General features: G+C 36.1%; 1 protein-coding gene across 2 annotated transcripts in view; it reads left to right on the forward strand.

The window, feature by feature from the left end:
- Nucleotides 1-14,194, forward strand: part of CDKAL1 (CDK5 regulatory subunit associated protein 1 like 1) — a 718,226-nt gene that overhangs the window by 211,911 nt on the left and 492,121 nt on the right. For both annotated transcript variants that reach the window (XM_010354099.2, XM_030929089.1), the window contains one exon: nucleotides 844-940. In XM_010354099.2, the coding sequence (XP_010352401.1) occupies nucleotides 844-940 (97 nt within the window). The remainder of the gene's footprint in view (nucleotides 1-843; nucleotides 941-14,194) is intronic.

A 14,194-nucleotide genomic window follows, 5' to 3' on the forward strand; every position in this document is an offset into this window, starting at 1 on the left:
TTTTAGTAGAGACATGGTCTCACAATGGTGCCCAGGTTGGTTTCAAACTCCTGGGCTCAAGTGATCCTTCCGCCTTGGCCTCCCAAAGTGCTGGGATTACAGACGTGAACCACTCCACCCAGTTACTTAGAATTTATACTAAGGAAATAATTACACAACTGAGTGTGGATTTCACGTCTAGGTTTCTGTAATCCAGAAATACTTTCTCAAACATTCAAATATGTTTGTATGTACAAAGCACCAGCTTGTTTTCCCATATATGCTTGCATATGTGAGGGATAGTCTGGTGTCTGGACGTAAGCATGTGCAATCAACTGTAGCATGTCTCTAGGGAGCAGGACTGAGGAGATGTGCGAATTACTAGCACATAGGACATTATGCCTTTTAGTTACTCTTCTCTGTTTCAGTTTCTTTAAGTATATTTTACTTTTATGTTGGTCAAAAGACTAGGAAATAGTCTATTAAGTTTTAGGCATATTTTCATTAACATTTAATGTAAGTAACCTACTTGAAGAGTTAGCTTGCCTGTCTGGAAAATGCGGTTTTCAAGAGTGGTTCATATCCTTGGGAATAAAATAAAAAATAATGAATTTTTTTGTTTTGTAATGAGACGGTAATGAATGGCATTATCAGGTTGGACTGCTGTTGTGTTCTTTAATGCTATGATAAATAGACATATTGTACAGAAGTTTTATTATGTGGTCTTTAACCAGTTGTAAGAAAATCCTGTTTCATGTGAGATAGGCCTATTATTATTTGGAGAACTAATATGCACTAACAACAGTTTCTAAGAGTATCCCCATGAGCAAAGGAATTCACACTGCTTTCTCTTCAATGTTTTAGGAAAGCTCAAGAGGAGAACAAGAAAATCGTACTAGCTGGATGCGTTCCTCAAGCCCAGCCTCGCCAGGACTACCTTAAGGGACTGAGTATCATTGGGGTAAGCTTGTACCTGATGCAAAAAGAGAAAATCTTATATTATTAACACCTATAATAGCTTCACATTTTATTTTCTATTTGTAGGTTATTTATAAGCTGTGTTACACTTATGGCTGTCCTAAACATATTTTCCTTATTGTCCCTGAAACTGTCATTTCTGTGTAACTTTTTCACCTTAGCATAAAAACATGTGTTAGTTTCTCTCATTAAGAAAGAGCAACACAATAAAAAGCCATAGTGTGGAATTTACATCCTTTAATAACCCAGTCTTTGGCTATCTATTACCATCGCTTTCCAGGTCATTACAGTTTTTCCACCTCACTCAGCTACTTGCTTTTCGCCCCCGAGTACATCAATGCCTTTTTTCAAATGCCCCACCTCCCTTATACCTACCACCATAAGTCTCAGCGCCAGCATGATGACCTGTAAAGCTTTCTCTTCCTACTTTGTGTAGTCCTCCATAATTCTTTTCTCTAGTTTCTCTTTGCTTACTGTGCAGTTACCTGTCATATAATTCTTTGAATAAAGCCCACCTGTCTATTTAAATTGTTAGCCTCGTGAGAATAGTTTTTCAATCTTTTTTTAAAACTCTCACCATGTTTCTCTAGCCTTTCCCGTGATACCTCGCACATACTAGGCACTCAATAAGTGTTTGTTGATTGCCTGAAAAAAATCTTCACATTGTATTTCTGTTGTTGACGTACTTTTTTGGGGGGAGGCAGTCAGCTCTGTGAAGTAAGGAGATTACTGTCTTCTCTCTCTCTTGCTCTTTGTAGCCAATTACTTTTTGCAAAATGCCCTCAAGTAGCTGATATTCAGTCAATATTGGTTGATCAAATGATGGTGCTTTTTCCTTCCCAACATTCTACTGAAGCTGTAGGTGATAAACTTAGCAATGTTGTTTGTTTAAAAAGGCTATGTTAATTTTAAAAAAGTGTGAAAACATCATATGCTCATAGAAGAAGTTTGCATGATTAATTGGCATCTGCTTTGAACTTTATAATAGATTTTTCCTTATTTAATACACTACTGACAGGTTCTTGTATCATGTTCTCAGTGTAATGAACTTGTTTTCTGCTGTGAAGTCCTTACCCTGCTAGCAAATTTAATAATCTTCGAACAAACATTCTCACTTTCAACAAACAGAACTTGAATGTTTGGTAACTTTAGTTTGTTTTCACCATTTGTCTGTTTACATTTTGATTTCTCTTGGTTTAAGGAATGAAATGAATATGGGAGTCCCGAGTTCTCTTTTCATGTCAGACTAACTTTCTCTGTAAACATAATCCTGCTATGGTAGGGAAATAGGAAACTAGTTGGAAGTCTTTTTTAGAGATGGAATGTGGTAAAAGCTTGGAGTTGATCTTAGATTTCATCTCAAGGAATAAAGTTAGGGAACAACAGACTTTCTTTAATGTGGCAAAAGCCTCTTCTCTGCATACATTATGGCAACATTTTTTAAAACTCCATTGTGTGCAGGGAAAAGTGTATGTTAGGATGTGCAGGAGATTCTCCAGATACAGTGTAAGGGAGGACACTCAGGGCTATTAATGTGAGTTTATTTGCCAAAGTCACAGCTTTGTGTCAGTCCAATTTTCAGGGCCGACACAAAGCTGTGACACTGGCAGATGAACATTTTGTTTCTATTTAATCGGCACCTGTGTTGTTCTGTGGTTAACATTCTTTTTCTTTAAACTTCTATTTTAAGTTCAGGGTTACATGCACAGGTTTGTTATATAGGTTAAACACGTGACTGTTGTACAGATTATTTTGTCACCCAGGTACTAAGCCTTGTACTCATTAGTTATTTTTCCCGATCCTCTCCCTCTTCCCACTCACTACCCTCCAAAAGCCCCCAGTGTGTGGTGTTACCCCTGATGTGTCCATGTGTTCTCATCGTATAGCTCCCACTTAAAAGTGAGAAAGTATGGTATTTGGTTTTCTTCTCCTGCGTTAGTTTGCTAAGGATAATGGCCTGCAGCTCCATCCATAGTCCTACAAAAGACATGCTATCTTTTTTTTTTTTTTAATGGCTGCATAGTATTCCATAGTGTATATTATGTACCACATTTTCTTTATCTGATGTGTCATTGCAGGTTGATTCCATGTCTTTGCTATTGTGAATAGTGCTGCAGTGAACATTTGCATGCATTTGTTTTTATGGTAGAATGATTTATATTACTCTGGGTATATACCCAGTAATGAGATTGCTGGGTCACATGGTAGTTTTGCTTTTAGCTCTCTGAGGAGTTGCCACATTGCTTTCCATAATGGTAGAACTAATTTACACTCCCACCAAAAGTGTGTCAGTGTTCCCTTTTCTCTATAGTCTTGCCAACATCTGTTATTTTTTGACATTTTGATAATAGCCATTCTTACTGGCATGAGGTAGTATCTCATTGAGGTTTTGATTTTCATTTCTCTAACAATCAGTGACATTGAGCTTTTTTTTCATACGCTTGTTAGCCGCATGTACGTCGTCTTTTGAAAAGTGTCTGTTCGTGTCCTTTGCCCACTTTTTAATAGGGCTGCTTGTTTTTCTCTTGTAAATTTGTTTACATTCCTTATAGATGCTGGATATTAGACCTTTGTCAGATGCATGGTTTGCAAACCTTTTCTGCCATTCTGTAGGTTGTTTGTTTACTCTGTGGAGAGTTTCTTTTGCTGTTTTGTTCTGTCACATAGTCCCATTTTGTTACCACTAGTAGTCTTTAGGTTTATTTTATTTTGTTCATTTACAATTGGAGAAATAAGAACACATTTTGAAAAGTGAATAGAAATAAAATCTATATTTCTCTCGCCATAATGCAATTATAATTTTGCTTACCTCCTTCAGACTTAACCTTTGCATCTTTTACTTAATTGTAATCTCAAAACTATTTTGTATTCTTATTTCTCTAGATTATTTCATGAGCTTTGTAACCATTTTAAGTCTGGCATTAGTGTTCTATTGAAGGATGTAACATAATTTACCTAACTATTTCTTAATTATTGGATTTAAGAATTTTCTAGTTTTTAGGAAATATACATAATACATTAATGCTCTCACTGGTCTTTTAATTTTTAATTTAAAATTAATGTATTTGAAAAAGTTTCTGAAAGTGGGATCACACTATCATTAACATTTCAGAGGTGTAATTTAATTATATCTTTACCAGCTTTAAGTATTATTGAAGTATAAGATTATTATTTGTTAATATCATTTTTGGAGCATTTTTTTCTGTGGCAGGTATGTGACATTTATCATCACTGACTTTTTACATGTGAAAATTATGTCCACATAAATGAAAATTTTGAAAACAAATTACAAATTAGGAAACAAAATTATCTAAATTTTATCTTTAGAGAGACCTACTTTTGAATAGAATTGTTCTATAGAATTGCTATAAAACTAGAAACCTACTGAAATATAGTGAGTTACAGTGAAATAAAGAAATGAATTATATTTTATACGAAGAGAAAAAAAAGTGCAAAAAGAATAGATGTTTAAATTCAGTGACTTGGGAAACGATTTTTAGCAGGAAGCTTAGAATTGTATTGTGTGATTGAGTGAATAATGTTATTCCTTTACAAATTTTCTATGATGGGAGGATGTTAATAGAGTTGGAAGGAAGAACAACTGTAACTGCATTCTCTGCTTTTACCTTCTGCTAGCCTTTATCTGTGTCACCTTACAGTACAGGAAGAATGTGTCAATTTTATTGACCCAGGTGAGTAAAATCAAAAGCTTCCATGAGTGGGGGATCATTGGGTGAGCAAGCTACTTATTGCATATCTGAGTTAAAGGATTTTTATTGTTCTTACCCATGTTTGAAAGTGCTCATAGAATAGGCATTTAAGAAGATATTAATAAAGAGAGAAATTACTACCATCATAACATTCTAATTTCCATCAATATCAGCCTGTAGGAATGGGGCATTTATTTTAGTAAGCAGGGTAAGGCTGTGTGGTGAGAATACATGGTAAGCAGTTATTTGACCTCTGGGCCTTTTATTATCACCTGTCCCACTCTCCCCTGAAATCACCTAGTTGTGATTAATGTTATTCATGTGATGGTGCGTGGAAAGAAAATAACAAAGCATCGAAACCATAAATAAAGCTTGTCATCCTCTGGGTCCAGATGCACTGGCTTTGGTGGTCGTAACCTCTATACTTCTCCCATCTTGGGGCAAAAATCTGTGCACAAACCTGTCTAATTTCTTCACAATGGAAGAGAAGAAAGAACAGATTTGAAAACATAAGTGTCTTGAATAAAAAGTTTTAGCCAAAACCTTTTTCTTAGCATGAAGTGAAGTTTAAATTTTATATCTAGATGATGTATATTTATTGGTGACCAGTATAGAATCAAGATCTTTTTGTCTTTTTTCAGGATCTTGAAACATTTCACCTTACAGTTAAAAATTCCTTTTCTCTTTTAACAAATAGTTATGGTTAATCATCTATCTTAGAGTTTTCATTCAAGGCCATTTTTATTACTACTATTTGTTTATGTCGTTTATGTTAGCTGTTGATAGTTTCATATCTTGTGAATATACCTGTTTGAATGCTTCTGTTTTTCTTTTAGGCTACTTTGTTGGCAGAAAGTTTCTTTTAGATTAACCAGAAAATAGGATGTTCTCTTAACATTTGCAGTAAAAAAAGAGTAGTAGACTTTAGGCATCAGAAAGCCTGGCTTCAAATCCTAGACCTGCCATAACATTATTTCTTTGGTTCACCAGGTACTATGTGCGTGGTGTACTGTTCTAAGCACAGTACTATGCAGGAGCTGGGAATGCAGCGGTATATAAAATTGTCCCAGATCCCTGTCCTCACTGAGCTTACATTCTGGTTCTTAGGGAGAGACTTCTGGTTTGAGTCCAGAACTTCTCCAGCTTCCTAGAGAATCTAGTCAGATGGGTCCCTAGACCATAGTGAGATCAATTAGTTGGGAATTTCTCTTTAAGGCTCAGATGGAAATACGCTTTGTGTCTGCTGGTTGTGAGTTGTGTTAGGGAGAGGTGAGTGAAACGATATTTATTTGCTGAGTTCTTCTTCCTAAGGTAGTATTATTGATCTGTTATTACAGTATCCATTATTAACAGGAACAGCATTTATTAGGAAGTTAGGCTCTCACTCTATTACTAGAAAGTGTGTTTATGAAATTGTGTGCTTTGTGTAGTTTTTCTGTGTTAATAGCAAGGACCACATTTGAAGTTTGTTTTGGTGTTAAATTCATTGGACTGATCATTATAACTAATTATAGCTCTAGAGATTCTAAATGAACTGCAAATTAATAGATAGGTTGTAAAATGTTAAAACATGGAATTCACAATGGAATATAAAATTTGATATTGAAAATTTGTAAATGACAAGGCTTCCTCATGTGCCAGCCGTGAGCCTTGCAGGCAGGTGAACATTTTCTTTGGAGAGCTGAACAGAAATGTGGTTTAACATAGGTGTCCACTTATCTCAGGGACTATTACTAGGTTGATTTGCAGTGGTTAAACATCTTTTCAGGCAGGCTGCTGTAATCTTGAAAAGTGAAACAGGATTGACTTTTGACTATTTCAAATGCGAGCACTTTAATTTTGAAAATTATGTGTACAGTTAAAGCTGCATTTGAAAAGCTACATTTGAGAATATTTCTGTCGTATACCACATTGCAAAAGGTAAACAAATTCACAAAGTGGAGCAGTGTCACAGTAACAGTGGGATCGGTATTGAGAGCAAGGCTTGAGGAACTCTCTCCTTCTCCTGTTTGCCTCTACTTTGAACGTTTCTTCTTGCCATGTTCTATTTTTTGACCTTCCGTTGTCTAAAAGGCAGTATTGTGAGAGAATGACATGTAAATTTAAACACCCATTTATGTTTTTCCCTTCCTTGACCTGTTGGTTTCACTTTTTTTGGCGTCATCTATCTCACCTGTATTCATACATGTTTCACCTATTGAATGATTAAAGTGTAGTATATCATAGATTTGGGAACTAGATTGCATGGGTTCATATCCCTGCTGCACTATTTCTTAGCTGTGTGACCTTGTACAAGTTATTTAACCTCTGTGTACCTCAGTTTCTTCTACCGTTAAGTGGTGATAATAACAGAACCTGACTCTGAGTTTTTTAAGGGTTAAATCAATTAATATGGCTGGGCGCAGTGGCTCACGCCTGTAATTCCAGCACTTTGGGAGGCTGAGGTGGGTGGATCACTTGAGGTCAGGAGTTTGAGACCAGCCTGGCCAACATGGTAAAACCCTGTTTCTACTTTCAAAAAAAAAAAAAAAAAATCAATTAATACATGTAACTGTGCTTAGCATGGAACCTGGACCATAGTGCTCTGTATTTGCTATTTTTTTAAAAAATTAACTAATTTACTTAATAGTAGAATCAACATTGAGCACAACTGTGTGCCTGGAACTAAACCATTTGCTGGAGATACTGAGCTGAATACAACATATATTCTCCCTAAAGACTATGACATCTGATGAGAGGTGCAAATCCTTGTGATTAATCTGCATAGGGAGAAGGGCTATGGGCACACACAGGATGCAGCCATGCTTTACATAGGCCTCTGATATTAAGTAGTGGCTTAATGAGTGGAGAAAGGAAAAAGGACTTTCAATTAGAAACAACAGTATAAGAGTAGGCATCTGTATGTGAGATGCCTGGTGGGGAAAAGCAAAAGGAGTGAGCGGAGTGGGGAGTGTTAAGAAGTGTAGTGTGGAGAGTTGTGCAGATGAGTGATGAGTACAATAGTGAGGGTGGAGAGAAGGAAGGGGATTGCACTCAGTGAACCACAGGACAGGGTGAAACACTGTGTTGGGGCAGCGGGGGAAGACAGCATGAACAGGTGAAGGAGAGAAGCAGTATAATGTACTGGTTGTCTCTTCATGCCCTTTGTTCATTATCTGTCCTTTATTTTCTTGTATGTTCATTATATCAGTCTTTTCTTATTTTAGGTCACATTTATTGAGGTATAGTTAACAGTTAAATTCACTTTTGATGAATTTGGACAGTCACCACATAATTTCTATTGTGCTTAAAAGTTATCTTGTGCCTCTTGTATTCAAATATGCCTACTCTTCCCATGCCCCCAGTCCTTGGCAACCATTGATGCGATCTCTGTTCGTATAGTTTTGTCTTTTTGAGAATGTCATATAAATGAATATATTACTTGTGTCTTTTTTCTTTTCCTTAGCATAGTGCCTTCAGTATTCATCTATGTTGTTTCAGTTATCAGTAGTTGCTACTTTTTAGTGCTTAGAATTATTTCACTGTGCTAGTGGACCACAGTTCGTCTCTTCACCAGTTGATGGATATGTGTGTTCTTTTCAGCTAAAGGCTATTATGAAAAGCTTCTGTAAACATTCATCCACAGGTCTTTGTGTAGATACATATATTTATTTTTCTGGGGTAAATACCTGGGATTGCCAGGTCAAATGGTAAGCATCTCTTTTGCCTTTTAAGAAGCTGCCAGTGTTTTCCAAAGTGGCTATTCCATTTTGCATTTCTGTCATCAGTCCCGGCTGCTTCACATCTTCATCAGTACTTAGTATTGTCAATTTTTTAAAAACAATTCTACTAGGTATGTTAGTGATGTCTCATTGTAGTTTTAATTTGCTTTTCTCTGTTGACTAATGATGTTGAGGATATTTTCATGTGCTTCTTTGCCATCTATATATCTTTGGTAAGGTATTCAAATCATTTACCATCTTTCCTCCTGTTTTTGTGATCTTGAGTTAGGAAACTACTTCTTAGGACACAAAAAGCACAACCCAGGAAAGAAAAGAAATTGATAAAATTTACTTCATCACAATAAACACTTTCACTCCTCAAAAGATACTGTTAAGAAAATGAAAAGAAAAATGCCATGACTGAGAAAAATATTTGCAATATATACATCTACAGGACCTATGTCCAGGAGATATAATGACTCCAACTCAGTAGTAAGAAATCAACCTGTTTTAACATGGGGAAAATATTTGTCCGTCTTTTTTTTTCTTTCTTAATTTTTAAAATTTATTTTAAAGAGAGATGAAATCTCACTTTGTTGCCCAGGCTGGTCTCAAACTCTTGGGCTCAGATCCTCCTGTCTTGGCCTCCCAGAATGCTGAGATTATAGGCGATCATTAAAAAAAAAATCACCCTCTCATATTCAACCATTATATCTCTTTTATATATATTTTTAAAAATAAATTTTGTTGTACATATTTGCAGTTTGTAACATGATGTTTGGGACACATATATAGTGAAGCAGATTTATATGTCAATCATTTCAGAGTTACTATTTTTGTGTCAAGAGCAGCCAAAATCTACTTATTAAGCACAATCCCTAACCCATTTCCAGCTCTCCCTCCCTTGCTTCTGGTAACCACTGTTTTTAAAATTATTTCTGTGTATTTGAGCTTTTTTTTTTTTTTTTAAAGGATCCCACACATATGTAAGATCATGCATTATGTTTCTTTCTGTGTTTGGCTTATTTCACTTAGCGTAATGTCCTCCATGTCTTTCCATGTTGTTGGAAGTGGCAGGATTTCCTCCTTTTTAAAGGCTGAATAATATTCCATTGTATATATACACTACAAGGCACTTAGGTTATTTTCAATCTGGGTGTTGCGAATAATGCTGCAATGAATACTGGAGTACAAATATCTTTATGAGGTAGGGATTTCAACTCCTTTCGGTATATACACAGAAGAGGGATTGCTGGCTCATATTTGTCATTTTTTATTGTGTTTCAAAATTTTGATATAGTTAGAAACACGGAGTTTTGGAGGGTGGGTGGGTAATTTGTAATGTGGTTTCAACACTTGAAAGCTATATTCTCCAAGGGAACATGTCTGATAAAGTATCTAATGTTTTCTCTCTCTCTTTCACCTGTTTTTAAAATACGTAAAGGATTTATCCAACTGTCAATCCATTTGCATGTTACTGTGATGGACACTTACTGATAGGCTCTATAGAGCCAGAGATTTTATTATTATTTTACATATTTATATATACTGTACATTTACCTTCTCTGCCTAGTGCAGTGTCTGGCTCAATAAATATTTTTTGAGTGACTATTAAATTATAAGATATGGATTTAACTTTAATTTTTCATATTGTTCCTAGTTATTTGAGCAGCATTTGTTCAAACATTTTTCCTTTATCCTTTTATGATGCTAACTCTATAATATGTTTATGTGTTCCTTCCTCTCCCCTCACCTTCCTTTCTTTCTCTTCTCCTTCCTTCCTTTCCCCTCTCCTCGCCTTTCTTTCCTTCCTTCTCTTTCTTTCAAGGCAAGGTCTTACTCTGTCCCTGAGAATGGAGTGCGATGGTGCACTCATAGCTTATTGTAACCTTGACCTTCTGGGCTCAAGTGATCCTCCCACCTCAACCTCCCAGGTAGCTGAAACTATAACCACATGCCACCATGCTGGGCTCATTTTTAAATTTTTTGTAGAGACAGGGTTTTGCCGCGTTGCCTAGACTTGTCTTGAACTCCTTGGCTCAAGGGATCCTCCTGACTCAGCCTCTCAAAGTGCTGGGATTACAGGCATGAACCACTGTGCCCAGCCCATGTTTATTTCTTAATTAGTATGTTAGTTTTCTTTGCTGCTCTAACAGAGTATCACAAATGTAGTTTGTTTTTATTTATTTATCTTTATTTTCTTTTTTTAATTGAATAGGGACAGGTTCTCCCTATGTTGCCCTCCGCCCACTCTGCCCACAGGTGGAAAAGGTTCTCAGGTTCTTTTGACATTCATGTGGTTACATTGGGCCCACCTGGATAATCCATGTTACTCTTATCTCAGGTCCCTAATCTTGATCACATCCAGAAAGTTGTGTTTGCCATGTAAAGTAACATATTCACAGGTTCAAGGATTAGGACTTGGATGTCTTTGGGAGATCATTATTCTGCCTATTATGTATAATTGGAGTTATCTTTTGGCTTCCCTGGGCTGCACTGGAAGAAGAAGAATTGTCTGAGGCCACACCTAGCATACACTAACACTAACAATAGCTGATGAGTTAAAAAAAAAAAAAAATCTAATAATGTTTTAAGAAAGTTTACGAGTTTGTGTTGGGCCACATTCAAAGCCGTCCTGGGCGACATGGGGCCCAGAGGCCGTGGGTTGGACAAGCTTGATGTATAAAATTGTTTATTAATTGGTATTTTACATCTCTAATGTGTATTTGTTTTAGTTATAATATTACTCTGTGTTTAACTTTAGTATCACTTTTTAAATTATCTTTTAATTTGTAGTATGTTCTGTTACTTAATAGGAGTATTCTGATGTCCCAAACACTGTTTCTATGTGTGATTGAGCTTAGCCTGTTGAATTTTGTTTTTATTGCTGAAGGGGTTTTTTGCCTCCTTTATCCCTCACCCCTACAGAAAGTTTAATAGGTATTTTAGTTGCGTTTAGGAGGAAGAGAGGTTCCTGGTACCGATTCTCATTTTACTGGCACCCTTTTAGCCTGGCCTCATCTTTCCATTAGTAATTTTTATCTCTAACTCAGTATTAGTCACTCACTGGTACCATTCAGGTGAAATATGTCTTCAGTGGTATGAGGAATGTGCTGTCACATAACTTTCGTTGAAAGGACTATTTCTACCTTTGGGGAAGAATCTTTTGAATGAAGAGATTAAAGATGAAAATATACTGGGAGATGAGTATTAAAGTTAAATCACACATAACATCAAATGCTCTTTTGTGGTACACAGCAAACTTGCTCACGGGCTTGTGAGTTCAAGAAAAGTCTTCTCAGCGTTGAAACACATTAAGCTAGCTTAGTGACTGCTGTCAGCTTCCCCACATGTAAGGGATTTGGAAATTGGGCCCTTCCCCATTACTATGTAAGGTAGGGACTTGGCTTAATAGAGAAGTTAATATTGTACTTTGACTTGTCAGATGCTGATTATTCAGTCAAACTTCGTTATGGTAAAGGGGAAACACCTGAATATACATTTGATGGAAAAGACTATATATATAGTTCTTAATGGAGATGGAAAGATGGGCATTTCTTTCCTTTTTTATTGTATATATTTAAGGTGTACAATGTTTTTATGTATACATAGTGAAATGATTACTAGAGTCAAACAAAATAACTTATCCATCTCCTTCTGTAGTTACTTTTTATGTTTGTGTGTAGTAAGAGCACCTAATATCTACTCTTAGTAGATTTTCAGTATACAATATTAACTATAGCCCTGATGATGTAATTAGATCTCTAGAGTTATCCTACATAACTGCAATTTTGTACCCTTTGATCTACTTCACATTTTCTCCCCTTCCCCACCCCGGCAATTCCCACACTACTCTCTGTTTCTCTGTATTTGACTTGTTTTAAGTAAAGATTTTATGCACAATTGAAATCATGCGGTATTTTTTCTCTGTGTCTGGCTTAGTTTACTTAGCGTAATGTCCTCCAGGTTCATCAATGTTGTCACAGATGACTGGATGTCCTTTTAAAAATGTTGAATAATATTCCATTACTTAAATATACCACAGTTATTTTATTCATTCATCCACTGATGGATACTTAGATTGTTTTCATGTCTTGGTTATTGTGTATAATGCTGCATTGGACTTGAGAGCACAGCTCTCTCTACAGAGTGCTGATTTCATTTCTTTTGGATATGTAAGAATTGCTGGATCATAGGGTAGTTCTATTTTTAAGTCTTTGAGGCATCTTTATACTGTTTTCCATAATGGTTGTACCAGTTTACTTTCCTACCAACAGTGCATAAGGGTTCTGTCTTCTCTGGTTCCTTGCTGACACTGGTTATTTATTGTCTCTTTGGCATGGCCATCCTCAATGAGGTGATAGCTCATTGTGGTTTTGATTTGTCTTTCCCTAATGTTTACTGATGTCGAGCAGCTTTTTATATCCATTTTCATTGGCCATTTGTATGTTTCCTTTGAAAAAATGTCTATTCAGGTCCTTTGCTCATTTTTAAATAAGGTTATTTAATTTTTTGCCATTGAGTTGTATGAATTCCTTATATATTTTGCATGTGAATCCCTTATCAGGTATATGGTTTGCAAATATTTTCTCCCAATCCGTAGGCTGCCTTTTCATTCAGTTGATGGCTTCCCTTGCTATGCAGAAGCATTTTAGCCTGATGTAGTCCTATTTGTTTATTTTTGCTTTTTGTTTCCTGAGCTTTTGGTGTGATATCCAAAAAATCAGTGCCAAGGCCAGTGTCAAAGATCTTTTTCCCTATGTTTAAGGAGGGAGAGTTTCCTCCCAGGAATTTTGCAGTGTCAGGTCTTACATTTAGGCCTATAATCTGTTTGAAGCTGATTTTTGTGTATGGTATAGTATACAGATTCAAAGCAGTTTCTATCAAAATTCCAATGACATTATTTGCAAATATAGAAAAACAGTTCTAAAATTTGTATGGAACCACAGGAGACTCTGAATAGCCAAAACAGTCTTGAAAAAGAAAAAGTTGGAGACATCACACTTTCTGATTTAAAATTACAGTATAAAAAGTTATTGTGGCTAGCAGTGGTTTGTGCCTATAATTGCAGCAACTCCGGAGGCTGAAATGAGAGGATCTCTTGAGGCTGAGAATTTGAGATCAACCTGGGCAACATACTGAAACCTTGTCTCTAAAATAATAATAATAACAACAACAACAACAACAATTAGCCTGGCATGATGGCATACTCTTGTAGTTCCAGCTACTTGGGAGACTGAGGCAGGAGGGTTGCTTGAGCCGAGGAGTTCCAGTCTGTGGTGAGTTGTTGTGATTGTGACACAGCACTCCAGCTCCAGCTTGGGAAAGAGAGCAAGACTCTGTTTCTTTGGGGGGAAAAAAAAAGCTATAGTAATCAAAACAGTATGGCACTGGCATAAAAACAGACACATAGACTAATGGGAACAGAACAGAAAGCCTGGAGATAAATCCAAGCATACCAAGCATATGCACTCAACTAATTTTCAACAAGCCCACCAAGAAGACACACTGGGGAAAGGATAGTATCTTTATGGTGCTGGGAAAACTGGAGAGCCACATGCAAAAGAATGAAACTAGACCCTGATATCACTTTTTCCTTTTATAGATGAGTGGAGTTTTCAGGTAGTTTTAAAGTTTTGGTTGTGATGTTTTTTGATTGGAATGAAAATGACATTGTCTTTTTATTTATTTATGTACAATCAAAATTAAGACAGCTAATAAGAAAGTACTTTGCATGTATGTTTTTATATCTATATCTATAATGTATTAATTTCTTTTACTCCTGAAAAGATTTGAGGCATCTTGGGATAAAATCAAGAGATAGTA

Source organism: Rhinopithecus roxellana, chromosome 4 (assembly GCF_007565055.1).
Source record: "Rhinopithecus roxellana isolate Shanxi Qingling chromosome 4, ASM756505v1, whole genome shotgun sequence".
Taxonomy (NCBI): domain Eukaryota; kingdom Metazoa; phylum Chordata; class Mammalia; order Primates; family Cercopithecidae; genus Rhinopithecus; species Rhinopithecus roxellana.